At 39.7% G+C, this 20,316-nt stretch overlaps 1 protein-coding gene across 1 annotated transcript in view; it reads left to right on the top strand.

Moving 5' to 3' along the window:
- kcnv1 (potassium voltage-gated channel modifier subfamily V member 1) overlaps nucleotides 1-17,999 on the top strand; it is a 28,874-nt gene extending 10,875 nt beyond the window's left edge. Inside the window, exons 2-3 of the mRNA XM_007228869.3 lie at nucleotides 142-1,106; nucleotides 15,190-17,999. Of these exons, the coding sequence (XP_007228931.2) occupies nucleotides 164-1,106; nucleotides 15,190-15,704 (1,458 nt within the window). The 5' untranslated portion in view covers nucleotides 142-163 and the 3' untranslated portion in view covers nucleotides 15,705-17,999. The remainder of the gene's footprint in view (nucleotides 1-141; nucleotides 1,107-15,189) is intronic.
- The last annotated feature ends 2,317 nt before the right edge of the window (nucleotides 18,000-20,316 follow it).

Raw genomic sequence — 20,316 nt, forward strand, 5'->3', positions numbered from 1 at the left:
AAAGAAGAACAGACAGCATCATCATCGTCATTATGTCTGCTGAAGCTCACGCTGTAACAGATGGAGATTCTCTGATTAAAAATACACATGCTTGATTAATTATTGCGCTTGTTTTAATGGATCTTTCTCTGTGTCTTCAAGGCTCTACCCCATATAGAGCACTATGATCAGTAATGCATCAAGTGCAGCGGAGTTCTGTGGGGACAGCGCCTCAGTCTTGTCCCTGGATTCCAGCGTGTTCTTCAGCGAACCACCTCCACCTTCCGACAATCCGCTGGACTTCTTCATCATTAATGTGGGAGGGAGCCGCTATATCCTCTCCCAGGAGCTTCTGGCCTCCCACCCAGAGACACGACTGGGAAAGCTGGCCCTGTCCACGCGAGACTCGGCTTTAGACCTGTGCGACGACGCAGACTTCCTGGAGAACGAGTTCTTCTTTGACCGCAACTCGCAGACGTTTCAGTATGTCATGAACTTCTACAAGACGGGCCACCTGCACGTCAGGGAGGAGCTCTGTGTGGTCTCCTTCCTGCAGGAAATCGAGTACTGGGGCATAGACGAGCTCCGCATAGACAACTGCTGCAGGGACAAGTACTACCGGCGGAAGGAGATGAAGGAATCTCTCGACGTCCATAAGGAAGCAGAAGCGGCGGACAGCGATGAGGAGGACTTTGCCGGGGTTTTGTGTCAGGACTTGCGGCAGCGACTCTGGGACCTCATGGAGAAGCCGGACTCCTCAAAGGCAGCAAAGACGTTTGGGACGTTATCCATCTTTTTCGTGGTGGTGTCCATCGTGAACATGGCCCTGATCTCCCTGGACTTCACCATCCTCGGTGCATCCGTCCTGGACATCCTCGAGTACATCTGCATCGTGTGGTTCACGGGCGAGCTGGTGCTCAGGTTCTTGTGTGTGAAGGACAAGTGTAAGTTCAGCAGGAGTGTGGTGAACATCATCGACCTGCTGGCCATCCTGCCCTTCTACGTCACGCTGGCAGTGGAGTGTCTGCATGGGGGATCCACAGAGCTGGAGAACGTGGGGCGGGTGGTGCAGGTGCTGCGACTGATGAGGTCCCTCAGAATGCTGAAGCTCGGACGACATTCCACAGGTAATAAAACAACAACAAAAAAATATTTAGGAGGTTTTATTAGAATTAGAAATGTATTAGAAATCTATCCAGTAGAGGAAAATATACTTTGGATCGGGAGTACATATGAGGGATGAGCAACATAGGTCTAAAATAATATTTATGGGTATTTGACAACAATATTTGTGGTGAAATGATAAAACACTGAAAAATATTTTAGTGTAATGTTAAAGTGGCAGTCTGTATTATTTTGTTTCTAAACTAAAAGCAGAAGCATTTCTGAGTGGAGAAGGGATACAATATTGTGTTTAATGGTACCAGTGTGCTGGAATGCCCATCCCTGCTAAGTCTAATATATTTATGCTATAAACTAGGGTGTCCGGATGCTTTTTACGGGAGTTCTTCTGGCCACGTCACACGTTTTTACGTATTTACATTACATGTGCAGCCTCTAAAAGAGGATCCGGCTCAGTTACTGAACGCAAGCGGCTGGTGAAGCAATGGAGACTTCAGAAGGGGAAACTCAGAACTCAGTATCTCATTCACTCATAGTAAAAACAAAGAAACAATGGAGTGAGGTTTCTGACTGAGCCATAAACTGGAATCGGATCCATCTGCTCTGAAAGGAGACCACATCACACCCGCCCACTTTAAAATGATTCTTCTGCATGTTCAGTGCAATTACTCATTCTCACCAGAGAGGGCCCTAAATCCCAAAACTTACAGACATCAGCTTTGAAGATTTATCTGTAGTTTAACAGTTCCAAATATTCAGTTTAAAGGTCACCTTCCGTCGTTTTTTCTTTCATTTTAAAATGTCTAGTTGTGGTCTCTAGTATGAATGAATGACATGTGAGCCGTTTTTGTAAAAAAAAAGTGCTCAGGTGTCTCTGTATAGCTCTTTTTTAAAGGACTGTTTTAGGGGTGTGTCCAAAATGACCGGATTCCAGCTTTGCTCATGAATATTCATACATGCAAACAGCATGCAAATATCTCTCCTCTGATTGGCTAGGAGCACTGCGACGCCCCTCCACCGCTCTGCCGCTCACTGCCTCCCACCTCCTAACTGATGAGCGGTGATGTTGCGTCGCTTCAGCTCCGCCTCTGGGAGTTTCTCGAGCCAAGGTGGGCTGGTCTGTGAGTTTCTGCCTACGTAGGCAGAAAGATAATTCAAAATTCACCCGTTTTTCGGAGGGGGGGAGGGGGGATTTCTTTGCTTAGCTCCTGCAGACAATGGGGGCTGCAAAACAGTTTAATGTGCAGGTGTACACATTCAACTCGGAGAGACCTACTGTATTCCACAAAAAACAAGAAAAATCGGATTTTCGCGGAAGGTGACCTTTAAACAAATCAAGCTGTAACTTTACAAGACCAATACATTTTGTATAACATAATAATAATAATGTAATGTGACAAAACATCTACCACAAAACTGAATGTTTAGTGCATGCATTAACACTGCAAACATTTATAGACACCATTAAAACCTCTCAGTAAATAGCAAAACAATACAGATTATCACAGTTATCACTATAGGATTTTTTTTCTTGTTTGAAAAATCAAAAAGCAATTCTTTTGTATGAAGCTATATGGCACACCCCTAGTATATTTAATGATCTATCAAATACATTGTTTGCTAAGAAAAAATCACATTAGGACAAGGCCAGAAGTTCAGAATCCTTATATAAAACCATCTAAAAAGAAAATACAGAAGATTAAAAAAGAGCAATCTTTCATTAACTTTTATTTCATTACTTTCTCAACTAAGTTCTTTGTTTCGCTGTAATGGTTCACACAGAGTGACTCAAGCACTGCTGCAATTCTGTATCCTTTAGTAACTTCTGCACCAGAGGAGGAATGCACTGTATGTTGTGGAAAGACATGAGTAGGCACATTTGACGAATCAGGAGAAGGAAAGCAGATTGCGTAATTTTCAATGCTGTGTGTATTTCAGAATATTTTTCTAATTAAATGTTATTCTATTCTATTCAGGGAACAAAATGAACATATTTTTGTTAGGAATGTTTTAAACTCCTTTTAATCATTTTCCCAGCCACAAAAATCTCAAAACCATGTCTTATTAGCATTTTTTTTAAGTAATTAATCACCAGTGGCATAATGTGTTACATATTGTTTTAACATATTGCTTCCATGCTGTTATCAAACTTTTCATGTGTCCCAGCCCAGATATTAAAGGTCACCTTCCGTCGTTTTTTCTTTCATTTTAAAATGTCTAGTTGTGGTCTCTAGTATGAATGAATGACATGTGAGCCGTTTTTGTAAAAAAAAAGTGCTCAGGTGTCTCTGTATAGCTCTTTTTTAATGGACTGTTTTAGGGGTGTGTCCAAAATGACCGGATTCCAGCTTTGCTCATGAATATTCATACATGCAAACAGCATGCAAATATCTCTCCTCTGATTGGCTAGGAGCACTGCGACGCCCCTCCACCACTCTGCCGCTCACTGCCTCCCACCTCCTAACTGATGAGCGGTGATGTTGCGTCGCTTCAGCTCCGCCTCTGGGAGTTTCTCGAGCCAAGGTGGGCTGGTCTGTGAGTTTCTGCCTACGTAGGCAGAAAGATAATTCAAAATTCACCCGTTTTTCGGAGGGGGGGAGGGGGGATTTCTTTGCTTAGCTCCTGCAGACAATGGGGGCTGCAAAACAGTTTAATGTGCAGGTGTACACATTCAACTCGGAGAGACCTACTGTATTCCACAAAAAACAAGAAAAATCGGATTTTCGCGGAAGGTGAGCTTTAACAGATTTAAAACTCTGCCACAAGCCATTCAGAGCTTTGCCAGTAAAATGCTGTATTTTAAATGTGGAATTACGTTGTTTGTATTGTATTGTTCCAACTGATCCAACCTCAGGAAAATGAACTATAATGTATTGTGCATCATGAAATGTTATCAAGTCCCATCTATTACTATTTTGCTAAAGATAAGCTGATTGCTATTGGCTGTTGTATATAAAGCACCTACCACATATAGTTTTCTCCACTGTGTTGGTTTATAGTTAATGGAGGTATGCACAAATTATCAGCCCCCTCTACACCCCCTTTACTCCATTCATCACTGAAAAGATGAGACACCAATATGCTAGTGTGTGCTCTACTGATATGTGTTTATTAGCATCTCTAGGATTATCATCTCTCTTTCCAGAGAGCATCATCTCTTTTTCCTGAAAAAACATCATTTATTTTTTACAGAGAGCATCATCTCTATCTCCAGAAAACATTAGCACTATCTTTTTCTCCACAGAGCATTATCACCTCATTCTCCAGAGATCATCATTTATTTCTCCAGAGAGCATCATCACAATCTCTTTCTCCAGGGAGTATCATCTATTCATTAGAGAGCATCATCACCTCTTTTTTTTACAGAGAGCATTAGCACCATCTCTTTTTCTCCAGATAGCATCATCTCTTTTATTATCACCATCTCTTTTTCCAGTGAGCATCATTTCTTTCTTCAGAGAGCATTATCTCTTCCTCACAGAGCCTTTTAATCTCTTTTTCCAGAGAGCTTCATTATGTTTTCCAAATCTATTCCTCTAAAGAGCATCATCATCTCTTTCTCCAGATAACATCTTTACTATCTCTTTTTCCAAAGAGCTTTATCTCTGTCTTCATAAAACATCATCTCTTTTTCCAGAGAGCATCATTACTTTCTCCAGAGAGCATCTCCAGAAAGCATTATTACCATCTCTTTCTCCAGAGAGCATTATCTCTTTCATTATCTCTTTTTCCAGTGAGCATTCTCTCTTTTATCATCATCTCTTTTTCCAGTGAGCATTCTCTCTTTTATCATCATCTCTTTTTCCAGTGAGCATCATTTCTTTTTAAAGAGAGCATCATCACTTTCTCCAGAGAGCATCTCTTTCTCCAGGGAGTATCATTTACTCCTTATAGAGCATCATCACCTCTTTTTTTTCCAGAGAGCATTATCGCCATCTCTTTTTCTCCAGATAGCATCATCTCTTTTATTATCACCATCTCTTTCTCCAGAAAGCATCGTCTTCTTCATTATCATCATCTCTTTTTCCAGTGAGCATCATTTCTTTCTTCAGAGACCAGTATCTCTTCCTCACAGAGCCTTTTCATCTCTTTTTCCAGAGAGCTTCATTATGTTTTCCTCTGAATCTAAAGGGCATCATCTATTCCTTTAAAGAGCATCATCATCTCTTTCTCCAGATAGCATCTTTACCATCTCCTTTTCCAAAGAGCATTATCTCTGTCTTTAGAAAACATCATCTCTTTTTCCAGAGAGCATCATTACTTTCTCCGGGGAGCATCTCCAGAAAGCATCATTACTATCTCTTTCTCCAGAGAGCATCATTACTTTCTCCAGAGAGCATCTCCAGAAAGCATTATTACCATCTCTTTCTCCAGAGAGCATTATCTCTTTCATTATCTCTTTTTCCAGTGAGCAGTCTCTCTTTTATCATCATCTCTTTTTCCAGTGAGCATCATTTCTTTTTATAGAGAGCATCATCACTTTCTCCAGAGAGCATCATCACAATCTCTTTCTCCAGGGATTATCATTTACTCCTTAGAGAGGATCATCACCTCTTTTTTTTCCAGGGAGCATTATCGCCATCTCTTTTTCTCCAGATAGCATCATCTCTTTTATTATCACCATCTCTTTTTCTCCAGAGAGCATAATCTCTTTTTCATTATCTCTTTTTCCAGAGAGCATAATCTCTTTTATCATCATCTCTTTTTCCAGTGAGCATCATTTCTTTCTATAGAGAGCATCATCACTTTCTCCAGAGAGCATCATCACCTACTTTTTTCAGAGAGCATCATCTCTTTCATCACCATCTCTTTCTCCAGAGAGCATCATTTATTTCATCACCATCTCTTTTTCCAGTGAGCATCATTTCTTTCTATAGAGAGCAGTGTTGGGCACGTTACTTTGAAAAAGTAATTAGTTATAGTTACTCGTTACTTCTCCAAAAAAGTAACTGAGTTACTAACGGAGTTACTCCACTATAAAAGTAATTAGTTACCAGTAAAAGTAACTATGCGTTACTTTTTATTATTCGCCCGTCAAAAAAAGGAAATCAATTATGCATTTACTATTATTATTAGAAAAATAACAAACGAAAATGAACCCAAAATGTTGACAAAAATATAATCTAACGAATTTCAAAAAAACAAAACGAAATTCTCCACAGAACCAAATAAATTACTAAAACGGAAAAAACGGAAAAACGCGTCTGGGGATGAAATTAAACAAACCAAGCCACACTCAATGGAAATATGTATATAAACAAAACAAAATAATGGACAAAAACAACAATCTAATGACGTTAAAATGGTATTAATATAACAGCTTCACCAAAAGAGAATAGAGTTTAGATCGGGCCCAAAAAATCCGACCCGACCCAGCCGGAGCCCGTGCACGTTCTGCCCGAGCCCGACTCAACCCGAACTCGAACTCGGCTCGAACTGTCATTATGAGCCGATAAACATAAACTGTATGTTTTGGGGCTGATTGAATGAGCGAAATATAATCAGAATTATGTTAATTAACACTAAACATAAAACATAAAAGCATAGAACTATTATTTAATTTAAATGATTTTTAAGAACAGCTACACACAGTGCTGCAAGTCAAACGCGTAGGCGTTCACGTGCGCCCAGAGCTACGTGATTACATTTTTCATTTTTATTATAGTTTAATTTTATTTATTTATTTATTTTTATGTTCAGTAAGTTTTTAGGGTGGGCTTGCTAGTTTCTATTAGTTTTCACACATCTCATCAGAGAGATCAATCTAAGAAACGTGAGAGAGAAAGAGAGAGAGAGAAAGAGAGAGAGAGAGAGAGAGAGAGAGAGATTTGCGTGTTTTGGTATGAGCTCCTAAATGTTCTCACACACTGTATCTCCTGTTTCTCTTTCATCTGCCTCGCACGCATATTGTAATCCCATACATAATTCTGCAGTTTCTCAGTGTTTTCTGTCATATTTTGCGGTGCGAGCGCTTTACACAAGAACTAACGGACCACGAGGTGCCGCGCGCTCGGCACCGCCCGCTGTACAACTCCGCTGTACAACAGCGCTAATAAATAAAATAAACACGAAAATGAGGGTATTCTATCAGTAATTTCAGTTCGTTTTAGTTAGTTTTATAAACACAAAATACCGTTCGAGATAGTTGTTTTTTTCCTTTTAATTACCGTTTTTATTAGATTCAGTTAACACAAATGTTTTTTCACTTTCAATTTTCGCTATTTCGCTCGCTTTAGTGAACAATAATAATTGGTTACTTAGCAACATTGTGATTATCACACCAGAGCTTTATATAAAATAAAAATAGGAGCCCGATTTCGGGTCGGTCCTCAGGTCAGGTGGGATTCGGGCGGAGAATCTAAGAAAAGAATCTAAGAAAAGAAAAGAATCTAAGAAAGCAGCAGCACCACAAAAACCGGAGTAGCTAAAAAGAGCTTAACGTCCTTAATTCGGAACTTGGCCTGTCCACGGCAATCACTGAATTAATTAGAGCAGCAAATCGTCACAATTGTGCCTCACTTCACCACGCCAACACACAGGCACAGCGGCCAGAAGCTCAAGTTCAGCAAAAAGAGGAGGGGTTAACCAGGGTAAAGCGAAGTAAAAAAAAAAAGTTCATAGAGCGGCTAAAGTAACGTGCAGTAACGGGGTGTCGGAAATGGTAACGGCGTTATAGTTACAGTCATAGTAATTAGTTAGATTACTCGTTACTGAAAAAAAGTAACGGCGTTAGTAACACTCCCAACACTGATAGAGAGCATCATCACTTTCTCCAGAGAGCATCATCACCTACTTTTTCTCCAGTGAGCATCATCTCTTTCATCACCATCTCTTTTTCCAGAGAGCATCATTTCTTTCTATAGAGAGCATTATCTCTTTCTCCAGAGAGCATCATCACCATCTTTTTTTCCAGAGAGCATCTTTTATTTTTCCAGAGAGCACCATCACTTTTTCCTGAGAGCATCATCTCTTTTCTCAGAGAGCAAAATCTCTTTTTTTCTTTGTACATTTATTAAAGGTTTGACACTAGTCAGCTTGGGAACCATGAAAGCGTGATTATTTATTGTAATTACCTGACACTGAAAATGAATTTGTTTCATTAGAAACAATGCAGTTAAAGTCTGTAATTGCAGCAGGAGAGAACATACCCCTGTGCAGGAGAGATAACATAATTCATGAACTTTCACTCTGCTGGGCTATTTTTGGTGTCAGAGCGAGAAGAGAGCAAATTTATTCATCCATTCACATTTCGCTATTGTACCACAGAGATTGGGAGGAGAGGAGTCCTATCGGCAGCAGAAAAAGTTTGGGAGCGGAGTGTGGTGAGCTTTGATCTTGTGGATTTGGGAAAAAACGGGTTCAACTCTCAGATGCAGCACGGAGCTAAATAATTAAAGAAAAGGATGTTTCAGAGCAGACAGCGGAGGGCATTGGAGAGGGGGCTGACACATTTCATAAGGTCTAGAGGGAAAGAGAGATTTATTGCATTAGTTCATGACAAATCCTAAAATGAATTTCAGAAGATGAAAGGCTGCTTAGTTGGTTCAGGTACATAAGGAATAATGGCTTATTTGATCATGCAGCTAAGCCAGCCTTTATCTTTGCAGATTTGCTCAGCCACGGTATTCATGATGTTCTTCATCCAAAGCTGTTTTTAATACTGTGCATTAATTTAGTGTTTTTCATTGAATTTTCAGCGCTATTCAGTTATGGATTCAAAACATTTATATACAGCCACTGCAAAATCATCATCTCTTTTTCCAAAGAGCATCAGCTCTTTTTTTAAATAGCATCATCTCTTTTTCTAAAGAGCATCATCTTTTTTCTCAAAGAACAACATCTCTTTTTCCAAAGAGCATCATCTCTTTTCTCAGAGAACATCATCTCTTTTCTCAGCGAGCATCATCTCTTTTTTTCCAAGGAGCATCATGTCTTTCTTCAGAGAGCATCATCTTTTTTTCATTGAGCATCATCTCTTTTTTTTTTCGGAGAGCATCACCTCTTTTCTCTGAGAGCATCATCTTTTTTCTCAGAGAGCATAATTTTTTTCAGAGAGCATCATCTTTTTTTCCAAAGAGCATTATCTCCTTTTTTGGAGAGCATCATCTTTTTTCCAAAGAATATTTTCTCTTTTTCCAAAAAGCATCTTTTGAAGAGCATAATTTCTTTTCTCAGGGAGCATCATCCATTTTCTCAGAGAACATCAAATCTTTTTCCAGGTAGCATCATTTCTTTTCTCAGAAAGCATCATCTCCTTTTCCAGAGAGCATCATCTAATTTTCCAGAGAATATCATCTCTTTTTCCAAAGAGCATCATCCATTTTCTACAAGAATATCATGTCTTTTTTCTCTTTTACCAAAGATCAGCTTTTGAAGAGCATCATCTCTTCTTCCGACGAGCATCATTATCTCCTTTCTAAAGAGCAGCATGTTTTTTCCAGTGAGCGTCTCTTTATCCAAGGAGCATAAACTTTTCTCTAAAAGCATCATCTCTTCTTTCAAATCCTAAAATGAATTGTAGAAGATGAAAGACTGTGTGGTCAGTTCAGGTACTTAAGCAATAAAACTAGCTTTTATTTTTTTGCTGATTTGTTGAGACAGTGATGTTCTTTATCCAAAGCTGTAGCTGTTTAATACTGTGGATTAATATTGTGCTTTGCACCGAATTCTCAGCAGCGGCCACTGTAATGTTTGTTTTCTGAATGAATGTGTTTTTTTATTATCAAGTGAACACAGGCAGATAATCCACAAAGGGAATCTGCAGCCAGCAGCCACTGCGCTGTTATTTCCATCCCATTTTAATAAACGTGTGTCTCTCACATCTGCACTCTGCCTCGCCTCGCCTCGCCTCGCCTCTGAAGGTGTTTGTCCCCTCCGCTGGCTAATCTGATGAGAGAAACACAAACCACCACAAAATGAATAGATGAAGGTTAAGCCGTGTGTGGCAGCCTTCATAGAAATAGCTCTGAATGAACGTCTTTTAAAAAGCTTTATTCAGCCTTGAACATTCAGGGCATGAGATGGAAAGATGATGCAAATAGGTTGGTTTTGCCGGTTTGATGGAGCACAGCGTGTATTTTTCCACGCAGCCATGTGCACGATATGTGCAGATCATATTATATTATATATTAGATTTTATCTTTGCAGTTTCTATATACATGCATTTTGTTATATTACATTATTTTTATGTTACATCATTATGCTACTGTTACATTATTAGGCTGCTGTTCAACAAAAGTTTACAGTTTTTACTGTTTCTACTGAATGTTTGAAACTGCTATACTAAATAAATCATTAACATTGATGTTATTGCATTATATTATTTAAACTGAAATCAATTAAATGTTTTCAGTGTTTTTGCATATTACAAAGAATATCGTTATTGAAATAAGCAAAAATACTCAGAAACTTTGTGTTCTTATCTTAGGGTCTATTGCCCACCCTTAGAATCTGCTCATTCACTGTGTCTTCTGCACATTATGTTCTCTATTTAGTGCAATAACAAATTCTCCTCTCCAAGGCAGGCCATACTCTAAATATTAACCCTTGTGTGGTGTTCGGGTCTGTGGGACCCGTTTTAATTTTTCATCAAATGATACTAAAAAAATATTTTTTCTAACTCAAACTCATTGGCATTGGCTCATTTTTTTGTGAGAAACATATATCAAAACACATTTTCGATAAACACACACTGCACACCCCCCCAACCCAACATTTATATTACATACAGTATGTTTGGCCAAGGGCTAATAAACATTGCTTCATTTGTAAATTTGAAACTAAACAAATTTTCTACTCATATCTTGAGTTAAATTCATTTTCTTTTACATTTTATTTAAAAACTAATAAAAAAAGAGTAGCACTTCTTGAAAGAAATGTAACATAAGAAAGGTAAAGGGCAAATATTAACCATGTAAGCTGTTTATATAGCTTGTAATTTAGGTGAAGCAAGCATGTGTAAAGCATTTTAATGTAAAATTGCTTAATTTTGCTGAATTAAATACAAGTAACAAAGTAAACGAGTAACACAAACATGAACCCCACACAAGGGTTAAAACATTGCTTTGACAATTTGATTGTATTATTTCAACACAAGAGCATTAGTGAGGATGTTTGATTACAGCTAACAGAGAACTTTATAAGAATGTTTTGCAACTTTTTGAAATTAATGTTTGGCATCACAACGTTATCGTCAGGAGTTGCAGCAGGAAGGATGCGGAGGTGGACTCAAATGCGAATATTTTATTTAAAAAACAAGAAACAAAGCAGAACATAGAAACTAAAAACACTGAAACAGAAAACAAAGGATTAGCAACCTAACAGACGTGAAGACGTACAAGAACAGACAAGGTACCACCGAAACAAAGGGGCTATATATACATACAGGAAACAGCTGGGGACAGGTAACGAGGAGGCAGAGCTACAAATGACACATGTGGGAGAACTGAAGACAGGCCTACAATAGTTTAATGTTTTTATAACCTAACCCGGCATAAAACTTCTCCACAACTTTATCTCTGACCTGTCTCTGGGGTTTCTTGGTCTTCATGATGCTGTTTTTCACTAGTGTTCTAGTTAACAAGTTAACAAACCTCTGAGGCCTTCACAGCTGGACTCAAATTAGGTGATCTCTGAAGGCAGTTGATTGCACAGGTTTCAGAGTAAAAGGGGCTGAATACTTTTTCAGATTTTTATTTGATTAAACATTTTGAAACCGTTTATCATTTTCATTCCACTTCACAATTATGTGCTACCTAAAATCTCAATGAAATACATTTAAGTTTGTGGGTGTAAGAAGAAAAAAATGGAAAAAAAGTTTGAGGGGTATGAATACTTTTGCAAGCCACTGTGTTTGGCAGGTGTGTCAAAAGCCCTATCCAAAATCACAGCGGACCCCCAATAAAAGAGAAAATCACTCCAGGACCCCCTGAGAAACTAATCCCCTCCAGATAGGGCACAATATCTATCTGACAATATTTAATATGCTTATAATAAAATTGGTCCTCCTTTTAGAGAGGAAAGTAGTTTTTTAAGGTATACTGACTGAATTTAATTGGAGTACAGTTTGCTGTTCAGAAAATATGATGTGACTCAAGGACATCTTCAGTATATCTATTCAGTGTGTGGGCAGCGGATATAACTCAGAGTATTCAAACACTAGACAAGGTTTTAGCTCTAGCAGTAAAATCTTGTCAGAAGTGGTTTTTCGGTGGAATTGGTGGATTCTACTATGAAAAAGCTAGAAGATCCAGATGCCTCTGCGTTACTTAATGCATCTACAGATGGACTGGAATATTTTCATCCTTTCACAAAGGCAGAAATTGTGTGAATTCATGAGGATTAGAAAACTTTTTATAAATAGGCAACTTGCTGTGTCTAAACACAGTGGGGAATGTAAATGTATTCAGTGAGGCTGACACAAAAGATAAATGAAGAAATTCACAGAGTGTCACGCCATCTCAGAGTGTGAAATGATAACAGCTGTTCAATGGGGCCTATATTTAGACTGACATCTCTTGGATGGTGTTAAATCATTTTTTCAGAAGCCCTTCTCCAAGAGCTTCACACGTCAATACTGGCAATTTCTGTAAGGCTGAAACCTAAACTATTTTTTTAAACACTGAAAGGTGCAGCTATAAATGTCCTTCACTGAGGGCTTTAAACTTCACGACTAGCTCAACATGTGCATTCAAGTGGCTCTCTGCTGCAAAAACTCCTACTGCAGAGCAAGACTTTTTTTTTTTAGCATTACTAATGTCAGTGCTGAAAAACCCTGTTAACACTGCTGCATTGCAAGAGCATCGCCTTTTATTCGCTTGTTGGGTTGAGATGGTGTTATATAATGTACTATATGTGCAGGAAATTCAGAGACTGTATAACAGGATGATTTAAACAATATATCATCCTGTGTGGGGGCTGTGCAAAATTCACAATTTCAAAGTTGTATTCAATTCAATGTAAGAATTTGATTTTGAATAATGTTTAATTAAAAAAACATTTTTTTTTGGTAAATGTACAGGGGTTGAACAATGAAGCTGAAACATCTGTCATTTTAGTGTGGGAGGTTTCATGGCTAAATTGGAGCAGCCTGGTGGTCAATCTTCATTAATTGCACATTGCACCAGTAAGAGCAGAGTGTGAGGGTTCAATTAGCAGGGTAAGAGCACAACATTATGGGTGACATACCACAATTCAAAAGAGGACAAATTGTTGGTGCACGTCTTGCTGGCGCATCTGTGACCAAGACAGCAAGTCTTTGTGATGTATCAAGAGCCACTGTATCCAGGGTAATGTCAGCATACCACCAAGAAGGACCAACCACATCCAACAGGATTAACTGTGGACGCAAGAGGAAGCTGTCTGAAAGGGATGTTCGGGTGCTAACCCGGATTGTATCCAAGAAACATAAAACCACGGCTGCTCAAATCACGGCAGAACTCAATGTGCACCTCAACTCTCCTGTTTCCACCAGAACAAAAAATTATTGTGGTCTAAAACTAGGTGTTTCAGTTTGATTGTCCAACCCCTGTATAGTCATTACTCAAACAATAGTCTTTAAATCTGGACCTTAAATTCAGTATCTAGTCCTGGTCAAATCAATGCAGAACAAAAATTAATGTGACTGTAAACCAGAATCCAGATTTTAAAACCTGGCCAGAACTGGGAACATGTTTACTAATACAAGACTTAAGTCAGCCTAGGTAAAGCTTGTGATGGCCACTATAGCATGAAGTCAACAAAAAGCCCCTTTAACAGCTGAAAAATAAATATTTGCTCCTACAACCTTGAACACAGAGGCCTAGCAGCTACCCAACATAACATGATACAAAGGAATACAGAAAAAAAGTAGACTGACTACACACTGACAGTGAGCAAAGCAAAGCAATGGAAGATATATGCAAACAGATGGTCTCTGTTTTACATATTAAGGTTGCACACCCGTTGCACAAATAGAAGGCACACCCGAAAGCTAACTATGTTTCATTGATGCTTTGAAACGACTCAGATCAAAGCATTTTGTGAAAGTAATCTTAGTTACATGATATCAAAATCAAGTTAAAGTACACAAGATATGGGGAACATATGGTGAGTGCAATAGAGTTCAAGGAAACATCAGGGGAGAGCTGTTACTGGTTGAGTTATAAAGTTACAATATATATAGTTATATATAGAAATATTGAATGACTGGTACAATTCAATTCACAAGCAATATGATCACAGGATAGGAACTAATATCTTGTATCTTGTCCCATGACTTTTGCCATTTCCCTTGAAAACTAAAGAATGCTGCACTCTGCAATCTGAGGGATGTGAGTGTGGGGCCTACTGTATTGAATGTACAGTACCAATCAAAAGCCACACCTCCTAATTCAATGTCCTTTTTTTCTACATTGTGTATTAATATTACATACATGAAAACAATTAAGGGACAAATATGGACAATTAATCATTTAAAACAATAAACAAAAGAAGGTATTTGTCCTCCACAATCCCCTGACCTAAACCTGATCAACTGAGATGATGATTTGGGATAAGCTGGAGCTTCACAGCATGAAGAAAAAAACAGCAACTATTATTCAGCACCTCCAGGAACTCCTTCAAGACTCCATGAAGACACTAAGATTAAAATACCAAGCGTCTGCAGATCTGTTCTCTAAGATAAATAAGGCTACTTAGAAAAATCTAAAGCATAAAACATATTCTGGTTTGTTCCTGTATAACTAATGTCTTCTATATTAAATTTACAATGAAAAAAATCATAAAAATAAATAAAACATAATAAATGAGAAGAGGTGTGTCCAAACTTTTGACTCGTACTGTATATGTGATTTCTGCTCATTTTTTCTGTTCACACTGACAATTGTAGCCAGAGACCACCATCATTACTACACATCTTGTTCTCTTTCCACTGTGGATCTGAGGAGAAAAATTAAATACCAACTTATATAATTAGAATTAATACAATCAAATAATATAGAAATGTAGAACCTGTGTTATTTTGTATATTTGTTTATTGTATTGTAATGTAATCATAATAACTGTATGATTGAACTCTGCGTTTGACTTATATCATATTTCTCTCCTCAGGTCTGAAGTCTCTGGGCATGACCATCGCTCAGTGCTATGAAGAAGTGGGCCTCCTGATGCTCTTCCTCTCGGTGGGCATCTCCATATTCGCCACCGTGGAGTACGCCATCGAGCACGACATCCCCGAGACCACCTTCACCAACGTACCTTGCGCGTGGTGGTGGGCCACCACCTCCATGACCACCGTGGGCTACGGGGACATTCGTCCTGACACGGCTGTGGGCAAAGTCATGGCCTTCATCTGCATTCTCTCGGGCATCCTCATCCTGGCCCTCCCCATCGCCATCATCAACGACCGTTTCTCGGCCTGCTACTTCACTCTGAAGATGAAGGAGGCGGCGCTGCGGCACGGCGAGGCCCTGAAGCGCCTGACGCGCAGCTCAGCCTCCGATGTGACGGCGGTGGGGGTCAACCTGCGGGACGCCTACGCCAGGAGCGTGCTGGAAATGCTGCGGCTGCAGGGCCGAGAAAGGGCCAGCACACGCAGCAGCGCAGGCGACGACATGTGGTGGTAGTGTGGGACACACCTCGGAAGATTGAAGAGTGGAGTTGGGTGAACAGCTGATTGACGCACCGCAAAAACGCACATTTTTGTATGTATTTTAGTTTGTTATATTGGAACTGCCACCAATTGGCTATTGACTTGAAAAGCCGTATCAAACACAGTTCAAAATTTTTGATCTAGCCTTGTTGGTTCACATTTGTGTTCAGAAGACCCATGTGACCCATATTTATCACTAGTGTGAACACACATCTGCTCTGAAAGCATAAACAAAGTGTTCACAAAAAAATACACAAATAAAAGTTTGGTTTTATTGCCATTTATTGGTTATACACTTTATCTACAAAGAAATAGTTGCACCCAGACGGAAGTGCAGTCGGATTGCAGTGCTTTACTGGGAACGCAGAATAGGAACTAGTATCTTGTGTCTTGTCCCATGACTTTTGCCATTTCCATTTGAATGTAGAGTACCAGTGAAAAGAAACACCTTCGCATACAACGTTTTCCTTTATTTCTGACATTTTAGCTTGATATAGTCAAATGATTTAATATTGGTACTAATTATTTAGCTATACATACAGAAGTAATGTGTAATGTACTGTATGTGTAACTCATGTTGTAGAGGTTCCTAATGGTGTTCTGTGATAACCCATCCCATACAGCTTGAATATTCACATATGATCGAGATTTTGGAGTATTAATCGGGCACCCTGGCACCTAGCCTTCTGGATGTATCATGGCTGACACCAAACCCTCCAAGTTTCATTCCTATTGGTTGATTGCTTTTAGGTGCAACTATTTCTTGACAATGAGTCTATACAGTGAGAAAAATAAGTATTTGAACACCCTGCGACTTTTGCAAGTTCTCCCACTTAGAAATCACGGAGGAGTCTATAATTTTCACCGTAGGTGCATGTGCACTGTGAGAGACATAATCTAAAAAAAAAAAACGTGTGTTACTGCTGCAAATAAGTATTTGAACTCCTGTGAGAATTAATGTTAATATTTGGCACAGTAGCCTTTGTTGGCAATTACAGAGGTCAAACGTTTCCTGTAGTTTTTCACCAGGTTTGCAAACACTACAGCAGGGATTTTGGCCCATTCCTCCATAAAGATCTTCTCCAGATCAGCCCGGTTTCTGGGCTGTCACTAAGAAACACATAGCGCTTTTCCACCAAAAGAACTCTGGTTCTTGAACCAGTTCCGTTCGGACTTATAAGGATTGCGGTGCTTTTCAGCGAACTGGTCCGCGTTTCCACCAGTTTTAGTGGAACCGTCAAAACGTCACATCAGTAAACGTACCGACACTATTGGCTGATGTGGACGGAGTCAGAGAGCCAGGGTTGCACTGGTCCGCTGCTGGTTAGCTGACCTACTGCCCAGCACGCTGTCCAACACATCATAAAATGCTGGTACACTCCCCGTCCAGCTCCACTCCATTTTTAAACTTTTTCAGTCTGTTTATCTCTTGTTCTTTAGTGCGAACATACCCTGCCCGAGATAAATCCTCCTCTAGTTCACCATAGACTTTCTCCTTCCTAGTTCTCCCTTCAAGTTTATCCTGAAACTCCGGAGAACACCAAATCCAGAGTAAATACTGTGTTTCCTCAGCAGACAACTGTGCATTCTCAAACACGGCCACAGATGAGTGACCTGGTATTCTTTGGTTTTCCTGCTGTGAACAAATGGTGCTGGTTCCACGTCTGTGGAAAAGCAGAGGAAAAAAAAATCAGGAAACAGAGTTTGAGCTCCCGCTCTATAGGATTTAGGTCTGGAGACTGGCTCAGCCACTCCAGAACCTTGATATGTTTTTTACGAACCTTGGTTATCCTGGCTGTGTGCTTTGGGTCATTGTCATGTTGGAAGACCCAGCCATGATCCATCTTCAACACTCTAACTGAGGAAAGGAGGTTGTTCCCCCAAATTAATTATAAAAAAATCATACATTGTGATTTTCATTTTTTTTTTTTTTTGATTATGTCTCTCAAAGTGGACATGCTCATGAAAATTTCAGACCCCTCCATGATTTCTAAGTGAGAGAACTTGTTAAAATACTTATTTTCCTCACTGTATATCTAAAAGCACATAAAGTAGTATGCAAACATCTGTGCACCCCTCTTTAAATGATTTTTGTCAAGATGCGTAAATAAACAGGTCAGTTATGGCATTTCTGAACATTTTAGAGACACATTTCTTATGTATATTTGCTGAATAAAATGAATAAGCCATTGGTCTTCCCCCATTTTGTATTTCCACATTGTTTCCAATATGCTAAATTATGCAAATAAACTGTAATTGTGCTTTAAAATGTGCAGAAGTGTGTCTCTATGGAGCATGTTCTTATTTTCACTTCACATCAAGTCTGGTTTATTTACACAGCGCTTTTAACAGCCACTGTCACAAAGCAGCTTTAGAGGGAACTGGGTCTGAGCCCCTGGTGAGAAAGCCAGAGGTGACAGCAGTGAGGAAATCTTCCTCAAAGCAGGAGGAAGAAACAGCGAGAGGAGCCAAGACTCAAAGGGGGAACCTATCCCCGTCAAACCGACAGCAGATAGCACGACGGATAACACAACCCAAGCAACAGAAATAAAGTTATGACTAATGGTATATTATACTGTAATGAGAAAGGTTAACATTATGTAGCATTTCACCTTAAAATAGCAGAAGTTTCAGAATGATGTTGATGCTCCACTTACTAGTACTATTGAGAATAAGCATTATTTCTACTACAGCTTTATTACCACTTCAGGCACTTCAAACACTATGTAACTCTGGGAAAGCACACAAAACAAGGATTTTAAAAACTGCATAGTGCTGAGTAACCTGAGCTTTATTTGTGCAAAATCCTGTTGTAACGCCAGGTAGTGAGGAGTGACGCACGCCGAGTAGAATGTACTCACAGGTTTATTTACAGGCAGGCAAGCAAATGTAGCTAACAGTATAGCCAGGTAAACAAAGATCTCACCAAAGACAGAAAACGTAGTCGTATAAACAGTCCGAGTTCGTAACCGAGAAACAGTCCAACCAAACATCAAATCCAATAAGGGCAAAACAAAAGACATTAACCGGTAATCAGAAAACAGGGTCGTAACGAGAAGGCAATAACCAAGAACAGGAAGAAACCGCTTAGTACGCAACATAAGTCGACAATACCTCGCGAAGATACATTACACAGTGCGACCTTAAATACAGAAAAACAGAGAGCATAACCCGGACCTTCCTCAGAACACAGGTGAGTCTGAGCGCCGGAGCGCAACGTGATTGGGCGATGGCGAGCGACTGACGGTGACGTCATATCCCAAAGGATTCTGGGAAGTGGAGTCCAGAGGTGTGGAAGGAGAGTCAGGCTGCGTGACACCTGTAATATTGTTCTACAGCAGGGATCTTATACTTGTGTACATTGGGCCAGTGTGGCTGCAGGTTTTTATTTCACAGAGATATTGCTATGTCTCTCAGCTTGTCCAAAGTCAAAGTGTTTTTTATTGTCATTTCAGCTATATACAGAGTACACAGTGAAACGAAACAACGTTCCTTCAGGGACCATGGTGCACATACACACAGTGTAGACAGAACAATAGTGCAACAGTACAAAAAGTGCAGACAGACAATACAACACAATACAGACAAAGAAAAATAAATATCAAAACAGTGTGCAAATTATGCAGTGTGCAAAAAAGACCAGTGAGGTAGTAATTACCTCTATTACGTAGTGTGCAATAGAGTCCAGTGAGGTAGTAGGGTTTTTTAGTGCTTTCATTTTCTGGGGTAAGTGGGGTAGAGTGACAGTACAGAAAAGAATAGAAAAGAAATCAGTTCAGTCTCTGCAGTTGAGGATGGCTTGGAGGTAGAAGCTGTTGCAGAATCTGGTCGTGCTGGACCGGATGCTGCGGTACCTTCTTCCCGAAGGCAGGAGGGAGAACAGTTCGTGTGAGGGATGAGTGGGGTCATTCACAATGCTGGTTGCTTTGCGGATGCTGCGGGTGGTGTAAATGTCCGTGATGGAGGGGAGAGAGACGCCGATGATCCTCTCAGCTGTCCTCACAATACGCTGGAGGGTCTTGCGGTCAGAGACGGTGCAGGTCCCAAACCAGGCAGTGATGCAGCTGCTCAGGATGCTCTCAATGGTCCCTCTATAGAAGAGTGTGAGGATGGGTGGAGGGAGACGGGCCTTTCTCAGCTTTCTCAAGTAGAGACGCTGCAGAAATGCATGTGAAAAGCATATACTTAGTCATTGCTTAAAGCAAAGCAAAGTCTTGGCTCAAAGCACAAAATCCACAAAAATCCACTTCCTGACTGTAGCAGGAGTCCTAGAACAAGAAATGCAGATCCTCGCAAAATACTGTTTTATCGTTTGGCATAAAGATTCGATCTGTAATTGCAATGTTAATATAAATATGTAAAGAAAGAACAACTTGGTATCTATTATTAGTATAAGTTACTGTACTTACTGTTAGTATTTATAGTTTTAGTAAGCTTCTATGTTAGAGGTAGTCCATCAGGGTGATAAGTGGAGCATGATGGTAAGGTTTTTGACTTCAGTGGAGGGGGAATGGCACATCCAGGCAGCTCCATGTTCAGGCAACAGCAGGGATACTTAATCAATGTTGATCTTCCGCCAGCATCAA

This window comes from Astyanax mexicanus, chromosome 6 (assembly GCF_023375975.1).
Source record: "Astyanax mexicanus isolate ESR-SI-001 chromosome 6, AstMex3_surface, whole genome shotgun sequence".
NCBI lineage: Eukaryota > Metazoa > Chordata > Actinopteri > Characiformes > Acestrorhamphidae > Astyanax > Astyanax mexicanus.